The sequence below is a fragment of the Orbicella franksi genome, chromosome 12 (genome assembly GCF_964199315.1).
Source record: "Orbicella franksi chromosome 12, jaOrbFran1.1, whole genome shotgun sequence".
NCBI lineage: Eukaryota > Metazoa > Cnidaria > Anthozoa > Scleractinia > Merulinidae > Orbicella > Orbicella franksi.
In genome coordinates this window covers 8,252,458-8,269,741 of record NC_138156.1, presented here as the reverse complement: position 1 = coordinate 8,269,741, position 17,284 = coordinate 8,252,458, and the positions used below count along the sequence as shown (strand labels likewise).

The 17,284-nt window shown below is 37.3% G+C and overlaps 1 protein-coding gene across 2 annotated transcripts; it reads right to left on the bottom strand.

The window, feature by feature from the left end:
* Positions 1-491: 491 nt before the first annotated feature.
* On the bottom strand, positions 492-14,963 carry LOC145463337 (P2X purinoceptor 4-like). 2 transcript variants are annotated; one of them, XM_081447091.1, is made up of 13 exons: positions 14,821-14,963; positions 12,062-12,233; positions 11,478-11,625; positions 10,722-10,836; positions 10,455-10,541; positions 9,401-9,539; positions 8,308-8,393; positions 6,962-7,006; positions 6,699-6,789; positions 6,214-6,279; positions 5,740-5,859; positions 5,057-5,125; positions 3,880-3,970 (listed from the first exon to the last, which is right to left on the bottom strand). In XM_081447091.1, the coding sequence occupies exons 1-12, from the start codon at positions 14,961-14,963 to the stop codon at positions 5,096-5,098; spliced, it is 1,242 nt and encodes a 413-aa protein (XP_081303217.1). In that variant the 3' UTR covers positions 3,880-3,970; positions 5,057-5,095. The 2 variants fall into 2 exon arrangements, with proteins under 2 accessions (XP_081303216.1, XP_081303217.1); XM_081447090.1 differs by lacking the exon at positions 5,057-5,125 and having other exon boundaries at positions 492-3,970.
* Positions 14,964-17,284: the final 2,321 nt, after the last annotated feature.

Sequence of the window (17,284 nt, the reverse complement as noted above, 5' to 3'; positions counted from 1 at the left end):
GAGTTCATATTTTGTATTCATGTTAATACCTGTACATCTGTTTGTTATTATCTATTGATACCGATTATTACAACTCCATCAAAAAGACGCAGTTCCACAGGAATTTTGAGTAATGACGATGTATAATAAACATTGGAAAACTCCTTATACTGGTATACTGAGAAGTGTTTCTAGTGGAAAAATGAAGTTTTACTCATACTGTCAAACATCTCGTTACGGAATCTGGAGAGCGTGAAGCGCGCGGAGTCACGGTCGTTATCGCTGACTAGAGAACTCGAGAAACGTGAGATCTGAGCAAAAGAATAGACCTCACGTCTCCACAGTACAACGTCTTGTGGAGTTGACATGATCTGTTCTCCATCTCTCGCGGACGGTTCTTCCAATTCGATGTCCGTACGGCGAGAACCGACTAAGCTGATTTCTGTTATCAGTTGCCGAAGAGCACATTCCAATCGAACAGTAGATTTCCCTACTAAAAGTTCTATACCAACTTAATTACGTGTAATTTTATTCAATCTTTTCCTAGTTATATTCTTAACGAAAATTATTTATACACTCTCACCTATTAAACTATCTAAAACTACGTACGGGAAAACCCTGCTCTTTAATCCTTTAACGTTATAAACCCTATTTCTATTTAATATAAATGTCTCCTTTTCTAAAATATACGGTATATAAAGTTAAACGACTGAATTTATTTACTTTTTAAGGGCGTATATCGCAGTAATGCGCATGTGCCGGTTTATTGACGTTGTCAGACTGCCACCACATTTTGTGCTATTCTTTGAGAAATCTTTCTTAAACATACACCATACTGGTAATGGTCGTACTTCAACTATATCCTTTGTATTTCTGAGTGAAAAAAGCAAATAGACCGTGCATCTACCTTATTATTAATGAGTTTCGCACGTATTTAATATCGCGAAAATTCGAGAGCTGTATTTCGTGAGTATTAATTTTCGCGATCAGTCCAGGAAAAAACTGTACACAAGTAGATTTCGCGGTTTCTTTGCCACTGCTTTTATATCTCAAATCCTGATCCGAGGACCCCGTTTCACTATAGGGGGCCTACAAATGGAAAATTTGATGACTACTTAAAAGGGTTTGGCGGATTTACAAGCTGAAGATAACAGACAATGAATCGGAGGAAGAGTGCTAACTGGTTGAAAACAAGACCATAAAGACTATATTTTCATGGACAGAAATTGAACAATTACCAACGAGGCCGTGACTCAACGCACTGTTTTCTAAATGTTTAATTTTCGCACGCATTTTTTCCAAACGCGAAAATCGCGAATTTTAATAAGAATAAGGTACACGCAAGCTATATAACACTGGTGACAAAACTCTTCTGAACCGTCGCCTAAAATCTAGATGCGCTCGGTTTTAGAGAAGGATGTTCTTTGTACTGTGAGCTGCTGCATGTTTTAAATTTCAATGTACGCTTGTGAGAATAATTTAGAACTAAATTCTAATAAGTTGGATACCACGATACAATACGACCGAGTCCTAGTAAATTACTAGAGAGTGCTAAACGGGCGAACACAACGATTCTATCGTGTATTGTAAAATACCTGAGCTACTACGCGCGCTCTCATTGGTCGACAGGTGTGTTTAGATGAGGGTATGCAAGCACGGTTGTGACGTTTTAGATTCGCGCGTATTTTTGAGAGTTATTTTATAAAAGCTACAGGGCACTTTTTCCGTGTTTACATAGCCTCATCTAAACACTCGGGGGTTTGGAGAATTCGCGAAAGTAATGCAAACCCTCGCCTACGTCTCAGGTTTGCACAACTGTCTCAAATTCTCTCAACCCTCCACGTGTTTAGATGACGCTATGTAAACACGGAAAAAGTGCTCTATTGCTTGACTTCAATTCTGGAACAGTCTCATGGGACAAATTGGGCAAAAATTTAGAAAGAGCACATCCGATTGACTATAAATCAAAAATAGGCCCAACTGTTCGTTCGCTCTGTTGTGCTAGTTTCCTGAGCTCAATTAAAGAAATTTAGTTTCGAGAGAACTTGTTATGTTTCGCCCGAAACGTTTCCTTCTTAATATAAAATAACGGATACTGAATAGTTTCGCTTAAAAAAAATTCAGGGGCGGTTTCGATTCTCTCTGTAATTAACGAATGAACTTTGAACAATCTTCGAATCTCTGAAACCGCAATTCTACTGGAAAGCAAAACTTTGCAAATATTTTCTTAAATATGCAAGGATCGGGTAACAAAGGTTTCTCTGTATCCGAAAGACGTCGAAAGCTTTGGAAAAACCCCTCCAAGCGAAGTAAGTTTGACGAAGGCTGATGTTTTAGCAGAGATTGAAATATATATAGAGGTCCTCTAAGCTTACTATTAAGTATTATCTTCGTTAGAGGTTTCGGACGAATGAACACGTGTTTCGAAACTTGGAGAAAGAATCGAAACTTTCCTGAATTAATGAAAGTCATGTTTTTGCTGACATCTTAACGACATGTTTTTGTTGACATCTTGTTCCCAATTGTTGCCAAGCATAACGCAAAATTTCGTTTAACACGTAGACTCGTCAGGTAATATAATAACTAAAAGTCGTAGCTATATTTGAGTGACTTGCTTTAGTCTCGTATATTTATGACTGTTTGCAATCCTTAGCACAGGTAAAGACCCATTCGAGAGCCATAGTTTCTTGGCACATTCATTGGACACCAGATAACAAATCAAAACAAAACAAAACAAAACAAGGTTCCTAGATTCAGAAAAAACTTATTCTATAGGGTGGATTGGTTCATTGGAGACCTGCGAAAAACGGCGAGTAAAATTAAAGGCTGGGATTAGAACAGACTCCTTGGCATTTTTTCAACTTTCCGTTCTTTGCTCCGCCCCCACCTAACTCAATTAAATAAAAACTATGCATACTGTGGTAATTATTGACAGTAAATTGTAGCTTTCTAGTTATTTTAAGACTGGTTTTCACTAGCGACGGAGTCGGAGTCGGAGTCGTAAGAGAGCTAACGACCTAGTGAAACTCGAAAATCGGAGTCGTAAGCGGAGTCATAAGCTCGATGGAATCGGAGTCGGAAGAATCAGAACGTTTCCATTTCTTCCGATTCCGTTTACGACTTCGTCGCTTACGATCCAGTGAAAACTAGGATGTCGGAGTCGAAAGCAGAAGCGGAAGAACCAACCAATCACGAGGCCCGGTATCGAGCATTGTGATTGATTTATTCTTCAGCTTCTGCTTGCGACTCCGACAATGCAGTTTTCACTAGATCGTAAGCAACGGAGTCCTAAGCGGAATCGATCCTCTGCTTCCGACTCCGTCGGTTTGATTTTCACTTGATCGTATCGCTCTACTCTTCTGATTACGACTCCGACTACGACTCCGTCGCTAGTGAAAACCAGCCTTTAAAAGTTAAGCCTAAATTTCAGTCGTCTCCTCTGGTTAAAGGAGCTACGCCACGGTTTGCATATCTTGAAAGGTTTAGCCTAAGGTTTTCAAGTTTGTCGATTGTAATCAGTGTTAATCTTCTCCATCCTTAATCATCCCTGTTCCTTTATGGTTTATTATTATCTCTTTGGTGTTTCTCTATCTTGAAAACTGCTATTTTCAGTTTTTCCTCGATTTAAAAGTAATTTTGTGCACGGCCAAAATAACTTAGAATACCGTTATTGACTGAGCTCCATTAAACGTCCAGAGAAGACTGCCAAAATTGCGCCTAGGGTGAGAATTCTTTATCTTGTTCGTCGTATCAGCGCTGTGTTTCGAGGATTTAATTGTGATCGCAAGTTACCATGATCTTCATGCAACCCAGACCTGACTCAGAGCTAGAGGTATACAGAACTCCAGTAATGTGTTATCTATCATCTCTCTGTATGGTCAGCTGGGACTGAAGTATCCTCTATAGAATCATTGTCGTTATTTATTGGTGAATACTGTTTCCTATCACGATCCATACTACCAGTACTGTTAAGACCACGTGATCTCGACGCCTGTTCAAAGAAACACAAAGGCAAAAAACAAAATTAGCCCTTAGATCTATAGATAACAAGAAATCAAATTACATTACAAGCTTAATAAACCAGATATCGTTTATTTGTATTTAATACTTAATACATGATTGAGAGACCACAACACGCTCTAGGAAGGCTGTACCTTTTTTAAGTCCTCTCTCTAAAGTGCCTCCCGCCCCTAATAACATTTCATTTTTTTCATTGCTCACCTATCGACTTCCCCTTCCCTCCCCTTCCAAGAAGAGAAAGTAAGGCATTTTATGAAAGCGAAAGAGAGTATTTTGAAGTATGAATATTTTTTGTATTATCAGCACAACGCACAGACGACCCCAGACCTTTTATTCTTGCTTTGTTGCCAAGAGGTGCACTGGCTGATTTATGATTTGAAATAATCCCTTCTCTGGTTCCCTCACTTCTAGGGATGTAAAGCGAACCCCCCTCCCCAATTTCTTTAACGAAGGACCACTGGATTAACACTCTAGTGAATCTTACTAGACCCTCTTTATGTAAATGAAACTAATGCAGATATTATCGGGATTATATTGTCATTGTTATCATTATTCATCCCGAGAGTGTCAGAGTTGAAATTAGAACAAAAAAAATCATTTCGCCGTTGTTCAACAAAACAGAACAAGGCGGGAGAAACAAAGAACACTGCTCAATATCTTTCATTTTTTAAATAACGTCACACTCGGGTTACATCTGCAGACTTTAAAAACAGAGACAATTTGTATTGCCAAATAAACAGTACCTCATCAAAGTTCAGCTCAATAGCTCTCATTTGAATAGTCACACAGTAAGATTGAAATAAGCTTATACAGCAGAAAAAGAAACAAAGTTTGCTATACACTATATATGGTCTTATTCACGTTATATGAAAGTGAAAGCCGTTAATTTGCAAATAATGTTAGTTTGCCTTTGAGTTTCAAAACATATCTAGACGCTAGAAAACCGTAATGCAGTGAAAGCTTCGTTATTTCGAGCAGATTTGATAAGTGACAGAGTATAGATGGATGGGAGGATGGCTAATGATAGAAAAGATGAACATGGATTAGTGGTCAATACCTTTGTAGGAACATACAGGTATTTAAGGCTTGTTCCTGGTTACTGATCATCTGGGCTGTACTCTACAAGCTGCCATTCCCATGTCAGTCATATACAATCAAAATAGGATTTTGGTTGGTGAATTAAGGCCTGTGATTGTTGCACTCTAAAATGGCGTCTTACTGATATGAAACACATCTCAGAAACAACATTCAACTTAAGGCAGAACTGCTGAATTTTAACAGCTTTTATTGATAGTTTATGTGCTATATATTGGGCGTGAGAGCAATACTGGAAGAATGCCAACCCAAAGTCTGTTTTCTTTTTTTTTTTAAGGTGGTGTGGCTTATAGGAAAGTACATTCCACTGACGGGTATTGAAGGATATTGACAGTATTGACAGTATCATGTATGAACTGAGTGAAGCAAGCCTTTCCACCAGAAACAGAGGCGACATTCTTCCAGAACAGTCCCAAGCAGGCTTGTTAAGAAATACTTTACTACATTTATTAACTTCAAACGTTTTTGATGCAAAATGGAAAGTAGATACCTTACCTGGTCTAATACTTGGAAAAATGTTCAACAGAAAGTTTGACAAGAGCCTTATGGTTTGCTATTTTATCTATTAGTTCTCCCAACTGCACAATTATTGCACTAAGTTGTCTATCATACTCCATGAACTGTTAAAAGAAGATTTCAAATTACCCGATTGCCTTCAGATCCACTCTCTGAATCAGAATCTTCAACAAACAGATACTTTTTCTCCCTGTAGAAATACTTCTTCTGCAGCACATACAGCACCACAATGTCACTCAGAACTGTAGCCTAAAGGAAATACAAGTCTGCTATAAATGTGACATGGCAATCCTCTTGTGTGAGTACAAATTTCGCCTTTTTGGTGCATTTCTATTTAGAGGATTGTGAGCAGTATCAAAATTAATTTTCACCTGATTTGGTTCTTCTAAAGGTTACTTGTTTTATGGTCAGTAACCAGAGTTTTAGAAAAACTTTTGTCAAAAACATAGAATCATTTTAAAAAGCAGAGGGAAAATTTTATAATTCACAGGCTAACAACTTAGCTGGCTGAACAAGGATTGATGTTTGTATCTACTACGTTCATAGCCTGACTTTTCAACTTCCAGGTAACACTGCAAAGGGTGGCACATTATGAGTACTTACAATACTGAGCAGGGCAAGGCCTGAACCCAAATTGAGAAACAGAGGAATCGCACTAAACTTGCCTCCCTAAAGGACAGAAACATGCAAATATCAGTTAATTAAGACAAAGTGCTACAGGAACATACCACAATACTGGGGATTTCCAGAGAAAAATATCACAACTCCCTCATTTTTTCACAGATACAGATTTTGAAGCTTGTCTTTTGCAAATTGTCTACTATGTAATCATGGAGCAGTAAGAACAATAAAAAACTCCTACCCCTTCCCCTTAGTAACATGTACCACAAATAAACGGACTAAAATTTCTTTTTTTCACAGCTAAGAGTGAATTTTAACACTACACTTGAGAAGAAAGAATTTAAAACTCAAAGTTATTTCACTTGAATCTAAAAATCAAAAGCATGCTTAACAACAAATATTAATTCTTAAGTGAAATTGAAAGACAATATAATAATCAGCTTCTTTTAAAGTCAGTAATCCTTTACCTCGCCATAGACCATGATCAAAAAGCGAATACCATAGGCTTTAAACAGAGTTCTGTGAAGAGTGTTGTTCCGAACAAAGTAATTTGCATATCTGAAACCAAGACGAAAGAACACAAAGATCAATTTTTCAATAACAAGTATAAAATTGAATGATAAAATGAGAGGCTACTAAAGTGAGATGACACACCACGCAATTCTCAACCATGACTTTGGCTCACAACATTTTAACAGAAGAAGAATGTATCATCAAATAAAACACACACCTGAAGTTATAACCTGGAGCAATGGGTGATTTTGAATCATCCAGTCTTAAAGGGAAAAAAAACATACCCTTTAGAAAGATCTGACAGGTCACTGATCAGATGACATTCTTTACAGTCTTGACTAGAAATTTCTTACAAGATTATTTAAGTCTCACACAAAGAAGACCTAAAATTGTGCCCAAAAAAAAAATGGGCAACCTTTGTACATGTAAGTTTTGGTAGTTAAAACTAAATATTTTAATGTCTAGATAACAGCAGACACGTAAAGATTTTATGGAAAACGACCAATTTTTTAAGTTTACAAGACATGTTTTGACAGAACTTCTGTCATCTTCAGTTGAATGATTACAAAGCAAGTTGAATAATAACTAGACAAAAATGCTTATTAAGACAAATAGTAACAAAAGAACATGAAAAGGTGTAAATTAAAAGGATAATTTTAGATTTACATGGTGTAATTGCTGATTGAGGCAAGGTAGTTCTCAATCAGCAATTACACCATGTAAATCTAAAATTATCCTTTTAATTTACACCTTTTCATGTTCTTTTGTTACTATTTGTCTTAATTAGCATTTTTGTCTACTTATTATTCAACTTGCTTTGTAATCATTCAACTCAAGATGACAAGTTCTGTTGAAACATGTCTTGTAAACTTAAAAACTTGGTCGTTTTCCTTAAAACATTTTAATATTAAGTTGCTAATATTAAGTACAGGATCTTTGCAAAGATCCTTTAGGTTCCCATCAGGACTCTGGAAAGAATTACAACCAACGGTAACTCTGCTGGTAACAAGAAAATCATTTCTTTAAATTACGGATTTTGACACAAGAAGATCTATTTTGGAAATTTCACCGGAAGTCAAGGCAAACTAACAAATAGGTCCCTTGCCATCATGTGATCTACTTTTTATAAAATTATGGGCTATAACTAAAGAATGACAGAAATGGAAAAAGCATGTTATAAATAAAAATGGTAAAGTTTGAGGCCCCTGGCATTAAAGGATGAGATTTTATGACCGTATGAACTTTTAAAAAAATTAAGAAGATTTGTATGGAAAACGTTATTAGAGAGTAAGACCTTGCTCTCCAGCAACATTTTCCATAGATGTCCTATGAATTTTCCAAAAATTCAAACTGTCGTATAAACTTAGCCTTTAATGCCAGGGGCTTCAAACTTGGCCAGTTTGTTATTTTTGATATGCTCTTTTTAATTTCTGGCATTCTTTAAGTTATAACCCATAATGTTTTAATTTTTTAGAAAAATTTGGTCACGTGACCCCAGCTGCAAAGGGCCTATTATCAAATTCCAATCAGGCACATATCGTAAATGAAGCATTGTTTCATTACCTTCTGAATGAGTACCTAGGTTCACAAAAGTATGCCAGAGGATCAAAATTACAATTCCATGTTATGACTATCGCCATGACCCCGCCCTGAAAGTGAAGTTAAAAAGACCATGCGTTTGAGCGAAGATTGTTGGACTGTTCCCCCTTGTTAAAGATTGTGATTTATGTTTGAAAACTTAATTAGCAGCACATATATAGCAGTATATTTAACATTTATTCCAGAAGCTACGCATTGGTATGTGCATAGCGCTGAGTTGGCCATAATTATCTCATATCCAAAAAGTGCGAGTGAAGTAATTGCTTTATTAAAAACACCCCCAAAATAAAGCAAATTAGAAAACAATTAAAATAGGAATGCCCTCAAAAATAACATGCTTTACACCATGTTTGTAGACACGGTATGTTGCTCATTTCCATATGGCTAAGCCAATGAAAACTATTGATTAGAATTGCATTATCCAGTGATTCAGTTTTTAATATTTAAAATAGTTTTTAAGTGTATAACACGCACTTGCAGCTTTTGAATATTCAGTTTTATTACTTAAGTACCATATTTGGAATCGTGAAGAGTTGAAGAATACACCTTTATGCAATATTTTTGGTTTAGTGCTGAGTTAATACCTGAATTCTGACCTTTATGTCGTTAATGTCTCGAAGAAACTAAAGAAAATCATTGAGAATCTAGGTGAAATTCTCCAAAGTACTGATGACAATAGACAGAACTCAACCAAATTTAACATCTTTCAACTTGTCACAAAATGTGTTCAACATCTACATGCATGTAGCACGAGCTTGTATATGCTGTAAAATTACTACAAACTGTATCTGCAAAGAGAAAGATCTTTGGCAATTCTTTGCGCAAAAGTTTTGAATTTTGATATGTGAGGTACATGACTTAGTGCAGGCAGTGGTAATTGTTTGAATACTTGATTTTATCTCTCGATTTTCTGAATATAGTAATTAAAAAAACTGAACAATTGGAAGCCTGTCTTTAAGGGCACAAGGGGTAGTTACACAGTTAAACTTCTCATGAGTTTCTCTATACACAACGGAGAGTATCCTTCAGGGAATCCCCCTAGAATGTAAAAGTTTACCTTGTAAGCTATATCGTCAAAGTCCACATTTGCCAGTTCAACTATCTTCCCAAGCTTGAATATGGGACACAGGGAATCAGTGTCAGGATTGTAATTACAGGTCTTTAAGTAGGTTGCATTATCAGTTTGGATGTTTCTCCTGCAATGAATGAATGAAAACTTGACTCGTTACATGGTAAAAATATCAGTACAATTATAATAGAAAAAAGAAATACATCACATGTAAAATTTTTCATTTACTGGTTTACATATTTGCCATGTGGGAGTCTAATGCAGAGAACCATTTATTACTGCTTCTCTTGAAGAGGTCAAGAGATTTTGTACTGCAAAGTTCCTCGCGAAGATCTTTTCATAGATTGATATAAATGGATACAGAAAATATGATATATAATCAATTATTCAACATTTTCATAGTATTTTTAACACTCAAAGAAGAAACAAAATTAATTGTATATGACATGGCTCAGATTTAGAAGTGGCCCATAAGTTTCATAAAAATTATTTTAAGTCAATGAGGTATTTTAGGATATTGTAACATTTTGATATTACGTCCTGAGATTAATCTGGTTCAAGTAACCTTTTTGCCTTTTTTGGTGGGTGTCTTTTTCATCATTCGTCAATATCAGATATCAGCAGGGTGCTGTAATCCTAGAGCTAGGGAGAGATGCCTGATGAGTTACTGGTCATGCACTATCTTCATATGTGACCCATTGAAGTTGCTGTTGGTCACTAAAATTTAGGCCTACGATTTATACAGGAATCAACATTTGATCACAAATTACTACCAGTACTGATAATAATAAACAAAGTTCCGAAATGGGCAAAAACAATGCTCATTAAACAGAGTCCATTTTGAAATCTATCTTCTGCTTCTTCATCCCTCCCTTCTTCTGCTATATTTGTCAGTGTGCTTTTCATTTAAACATTCACATGTGTGGTACACAAGCTTTTGCAAATCAGCCCGGTTGTCTACAACTTTTCTCTTTTTATCACTCCAATAATGCCACCACATTTGAAAGCACTGGTTTTCATCAAAAAAGCACAAATTACTTACAGAGCTTCACCAAACTTGGGAAACTGTACACTGTTTTTAATCAGCACTGTGAAATCCTTGGCAGCATCTAAAAGAGGAACATTTTCCCTAGAAAAGGAAAGAGTATATGTTAGAACCAGAAACTTTAAAAGCAACCTCACTATCTATACAATATGGACTGATTTTTTGTATTTTAATGCAAAAAATCACTGTTTTAGCACACAGGAAGAAGGCCTGGTATAAAGGATGGTCATGATCATCCATCCCAATGAGTTTCATTTTACGCACCTCAAATTAAAGCCTTGCATAGGAAGTTCATCTATCTCCACAGGGCACCAAGAATAGATTTCACAAACGTGGCCTTGTCCTCTGTCAGCCTTTACACAATTTCCAGTCTTAATTCCTTGAAGTAATAAGGAATTTTATTACTATTTAGAACAGTTTTCAATTGAGTGTCGAAAGTAACCAGGCAATTACTTTGGTTTTAGTTTTGGTTTTGGTTTTACTACGGATTGAGATTGGCTGAGTAGTCTAATTGGCAAGTAATTGGTTTTGGTTTTGGTAACAACTATGGTTTGAGATTGACTGAGTGGTTTAATTGGTCAGTAACTGGTTTGGTTTTGGTCTATGACACTCAATTGAAAACTGCTCTAAAATAAACATACTGTTACATAGCATGCTATGAAAGTGCTAAACATTAGTTCAGTTTTTCTGTCCCTTTCAACAAGTTCTGGTGTTATAAGTGATAAATATATCCAATTTTTTTATCCACCCCTCTTCCTGTTGGTGATGTGTACCTATTTTGCACATTTCTGCCCATCACTCTCTGCCCAGGCTAAATCTTGCCACCAGAGTATACTGAGTCAGAGTGGCTATATTCACATAAGATTGATTAACTATAAAATTGGCACATTCATGGGTTAATGTTTCTTAATCTCACGTCTGTAGATGCAAACCTTGAATCAGATCAAGAAATCTATTGACCAGTACTTTTACTGAGTACACTGCAATCTTAAGAACTACTGCAGCTCACGTGTGGCTTACCATTGCCATTTGGAACAGGTTCGAGTGGTGTACAGTCACTGTTGTTGGTGCACTTTACACCTTCAAAATTTGGGTCCTCAGGGCATGTGCCTTGTTTTTGGTCTGGAGAGATTATCATGTTCGTCATTACAAACACAGCATTATCTTCCTGCCAAGACAAATGATAAAATAAATAGGTAAGATAAGGCCATCCTGAAGGGAATAAGATGGCCAAGAGTATGTAGTACCATGAGTATCATTAGTAGTAAAAGTCTGCACATAGGGGTATGAGCCAAGTGGCCCATCAGGCTGGAGCTTGTCCCAGTTTCTGTAGCATGAAGCAACTAGGAGTATTTCAATCTACTCCCCCTGGATGGGATGCTAGTCCACTGCAGTGTCACCCCCAGCATTAAATTCACCGGTGCCCATTTATACACCTGGGTGGAGAGTGGCACTGCAAGAGTACAGCCCAAGAACACAACACAATATCCCAGCCAGGACTTGACCTGGACTTCTCAATCCGGAGTCAAGCACACTAAGCATGAGGCCACCGCGCCTCCCTCATCACTAGTAATGCTACTATTAATAATATATACTATTTATACCTCTGGGGGTATGACAAAATCAGATGAGTCCCAGACATGCACACCTCCATACAGTGCCAGTAGATTACTGCTGTTTGTTAAGTTTGTGAGTGATAGTCCCTTCACTTTTGTTGTCACAGAACTGTAAGGCTTCTGAAACTCCTGGTATCCTTTTTCATAAACAATCACATATCTAAGAATTTAAAAAAGAAATTAACAAAAAATGTATTAATCCAACAGCTACAGTGCATTTCTTACTGAAATTTCTGAGAAGGTCTGTGAGTAAATCTCAGTCGCTCTAGACATAGTTAACTGAGGAAAATGGTTATGAAACCTGGCAAAATTTTTTCTTGTACGTTTTTGTTGGCTATCTTGAGGGTTGACCCTGCACAAAACTTGGGAAAATACAAAAGGTGGTTACATGTGCTCATACAACTGACCCATAGAAGCATCGGAATGATGTAATCCATGCATACCATAAAACAAAAGATGTGCAGGGTAAAGGGCCTTCTAACATAAATCTTAGTCTGTTTGTTTGCTTCACTGATGTTTACCGGCCTTCCTAACCATTTCCCTCTATCAACTACGCTCTAGACCACCTAGCATTTCATGTTATAATGAAATGAAATTCCCTCCAAAATTAGCTTCATCTCTCTTTGACTCCACGGACTAATGCTGCAAAAGACCAACAATTTCTATAAAATGTTTTCCAAAAGGCCATTTTACTGGCTTATTTTATCTTTTCTTTTCTTTTTGTGTTTCTTTGGAGGGGGGACTAAAGAGGAGACAGGGGGGAGGGAAAGGAGGGTTTTCTGTAGTAGCACTGGACTTATTATTGAAAAGAATTTTGCATTTCAAACATGATTGTGTTTCAGTTTGCCGAGACTAATACATGAGCAGTCTATCTTAGCAGCCCATATTGTAAAATTGAGACTGCTCTGGTAACCAATTTGCTATTTCTCATCATGCATGTTTCTGCTCTCATTGTAATGCAAACTGGTTACCCTGACCACTTCCTTAACAGAAAATATGGGACCAACATTAAAACATTTTGTTTGGCTACATTAAGCTGTTAGGGACACTGAAGGGACACTGAAACTGTGAACACTTGTCATTCTTTTGTGCATTTTTTCAGTGCCTATATAGAATGATGGCTCTTCATAATAACAAAAGTGTTAAGAGTTCTAACTGTGTCGATAACAAAAGTTTCAATTGTGATAATTATTTGGTTCTCTGCATGCCTATTTGTTATGCAATCAGCACACAATAGGCCCTTTGCAGGATCTGGTCACACGGTACGGAATCAATTAAGCTGGGACACAAGTTACACAATGGGACTTCCAAAACAAAGGAACTCGTACCAGTCCAGCCCGACTTTCCTTTGTTTTGGCTGTCCCACTGTGTAACTTGCGTCCCGGCATAATTAATTCCGTACCATGTGACCGGATCCTGCAAAGGGCCTATCATGCAGGTGTCCAATTACAGGTATCCAATTACAACTTTTTGTAACTAGATACCTACATCATTTGACAACAAAAATTATGTGCTTTAATGGCTTCCTTCTTAACGTTTTCTACAGTTTTTAAAACTTATGGAAAGCACTACTGACTTTTTCACGGAAAAGAAGTTCTTGAAACAGGAATCAGAAATTTGAAAGCAAACAATTTTGGGCTGTAAAAAGTACAGGAACAAGTAAATATGCGAATTACAGAATCACCATGTTCTGGATTTGATGTCACATCCGGCCCTCAACCCACGCCCCGTTAAACTCAGTCGTGAACCAAAATGGCGGCATTTTGACGTACTTTGATGCGCCATAGAGAATCAAAGATTTAACCCAATCTAAATATTTTTACGGCAAATTACTCCACAAAATAAGCTTTACTGTTTTAGCGAAAAAAGTTTCAGGGGTTAGGTGCACTTTAAGTTTCAAATTAAAGCAAACTCAGGTCTTAGTTTTTGAGATTCAGAGGGAGTCTTTAAGGCTGTAGTTTTTGAGATTTGGAGAGGGTCTTGGGTTTTAGTGTATGAGATTCACAGGGAGTCTTTGGAGGGGATCCCAGGGATTTTGAGATTCAGAGGAGGTCTTAGGCCTTAGTTTTTGAAATTTGGAGAGGGTCTTGGGTTTTAGTTTATGAGATTCATAGGGGATCTTAGGAGGGGGTCACAGGGATTTTGAGATTCAGAGGGGGTCTTGGGTCTTAGTTTTTGAGATTTGAAGAGGGTTGTAGATATTAGATCTTTGATATTTGAGACACCCAATCTTGCACATTATATGAAGAGCCTCACTCTGCAATCTTCAAAAATAAGCACACAAAATGCCATGTGTTCATGGCTCAAGAGTCCTTACTGAACAAAAATTCCAAGTTTACTAAGCTTTTACTAAGCTTGAATGAACATTTAAAAAAAACGTAAGATAAAATGAGATAGGAGCCTTTATTTAGTCAATACAAGTTCCATTGCGTTACCAGCACGATATAATATCAAACGGCTAATTAAGCTTGAAACTCTAAAACCTAAAATTTCAGAAACACCTGAGGTCTAGCTACAATTGAAGCTTTGCCGCTACGATATAACTTAGATCAGAAAGAATTTCTTGGAAAAAAAACACGAAATGCAGTTTCTTTAAACCCACCTCTCCCATATTTACCCTCCAGTTTATTTGTAAGACGATTCGAGCTTATTTCCATAATAACACGTCTCCAACTCCGTAATAATCTGCATATTTACCAGACCTTGTGCACGAAACTACATAGCGTGCATTCAGACCGTGTACTTACCCTATAATGTACCCAATAATAACCAGTTGTATCAGCCGATTGATAAGTCCAACCTTTTTGCTTTTTATATGCACTATCTTGGCTGTATCGTACTCAAACAGGGTCGTAAGGACGCCATCACAAATTTGCCTGCAAGAGACCATGTTGAGACACCGCGGAAATACGTTTTTTGACGTCACCGTAACTGGTCAGTGGTTATCACCATCAGGCTGTGCTGTCCTTCGATCGATCAGTTCTCCGAGATCAGTATTTTGGTTCGTTTTAAGGTCGAAAATATCCTTGATACTTCTCGTTATTGGTGAGTTTGACGTCCTTAAATGGGTTTTTAATACTCAAACAATGTTCCGGTAATGAATAGGGGTACAGGGGAGTCATTTTGTGTGGAGTAATGTGTAGTTTGCTGACTCGAACCTGGATCGTGTTGCTTCAGTCGCCCTCGCCTCAGAATTGTCGAAAACAACGATGGGTATCCAGCAAAGCAGAAGATTGGTTCTGTATGAAGCTTTTGCAAGGATTTTGAAGACTAGTTGGATTGCAAGTGTAATTTGCGTGAAGTGGTTAAGGTGCATGTAAGTCGGGACCGTTTTATTCACACTCACTTTGCGCCGACATGTGGTGCTTGTTCATTTAGATTATATTTCGCAACGCGTCAAAGAAACTTTGATAAGAATTTGTCGTTAAAGACTGGCTTGTTTGGCGTTTCTATCACCTTTCTGACTTTCTGCGCCTTTTGGAACAGGTGAAATAATTTTTTTGTACCTGCCGTTTGTTGTCAGAATAAAACATTTGTTCATTTCATTCACAAGATATTTCTCTATCATTAAAGATTGTTTAAGCCTACATTTATATATAATGGTGGCGTTTGCGAAGGGAGTAGAGATCGAAAATATTGTGATTTGTTGGCGGCAGCGAACGCTGGAAATACTGAAAACATTCAACACCGCTCAATATGTTCGGTTCATAGACCATTTTTCCTCGCTTGAGGTCTTTTTTGTTTACATCGATTACATGTTGATAGTACATGGAAATTTTCAAGGCCGTTTCCTTGTACATGTATGCACAGGTAACTAAATATTTTAAAATGCCCAAACACCTGAATTTGTTTACACGAAACCGCTTCCACTTATGGGATGTGGTCAAGTTTCACATCTTTTGATGCTGAAAAGACATTCAACATTTCAGAGAGGCAGTAATCAACTCTTCAATGAAACCCACTAGTTTATGTTGTTTTCTCAGTCATTTGAAGCTTTTCGATTTCTATTTCCCAATCTTACATGTGCAGTGTATCAACTGATATAAATAATTGACTGTTGTTTTTCCTTTCATTTAATTTAATTCAGATGAGCTTTGCTCAATCACTACAAAATAATTTTTACATTGTATGTGCTTAATGAATCAGACATGTACATATCACGTGCTTTGAATCAATATGAAGTTAATTATGATTCCCTTAGTCATAATATTGTATCATCTTCCCTTCTGTAAGATTCTTACTTAACTTGTAACCACTTTATTACAAGACATTATAGCACCTGATGGCAATAAATTATATAATTATATGCATTTATTTTTTTCCTGTGATATTTGGCTAACAAGTGGGTTTGTTTATGCCACTGTGTCTCTGAATTGGCTTACTGTCGTCTACAAACCATTGGTAATGTATCTTCACTACATCCAACTCAGATACTAGACACAAAAGCATGTATTAAAGAACAGATACATTTCTTACAAATTAAAATTTTTTGCATTTAGTTCATCACTTAAGTTCTACAACATTGCTTTTCTCGAGTGAGAAATTTTGTGCAAAGTCTGAAGTTGTAAGTTGCAAAAACAAGTTCCGTCAGTAGTTACGAATCACTTAAAATCAGGCTCTGGTACTGTAAACTGAATGGCAGAAAGCAAGGAAATTAGAAATTGTCTCAAATACACAAGTGATAAAAGAGATAAACTTGACTGAAGTCTACAGACTCCTTTTTTTAGGTTTAGGGTTAAGGTTAGGCCTAAGGGACAAGGTGGGAGGTGCGGTGGCCTTGTGGTTAGTGCGCTCAGCAATGGATCAAGCGGTCTGTGTTTGAGCCCTTGTCAAGGACATTGTGTTGTGTTTTTGGGCAAGACACTTTTACTCTCACGGTGCTTCTCTCCTCAAAGGTGTACATATGGGTATTGGTGAATATAATGCTGGGGGTAACCCTGTAATCGACTAGCATCCTATCCGGCAGGGGGTAGTAGAAATACTCCTAGTCGGTTCATGCTACAGAACCCAAGATAAGCCTGGCCTGATGGGCCACTTGGCTCTATGCAGACTTTACCTTTTACTTAGGGACAAGGTACTGCATCAAGTGGGGGAAGAGACGGTGGAGTCAGAACCTCCCACTTCCCATACCCTGTTCTCCCACTTCCCATTCCTCTATCTCTTGACTCCCACCCTTGTTCATCCTGCTCCTGTCCCCTGTAAATTAAGAGA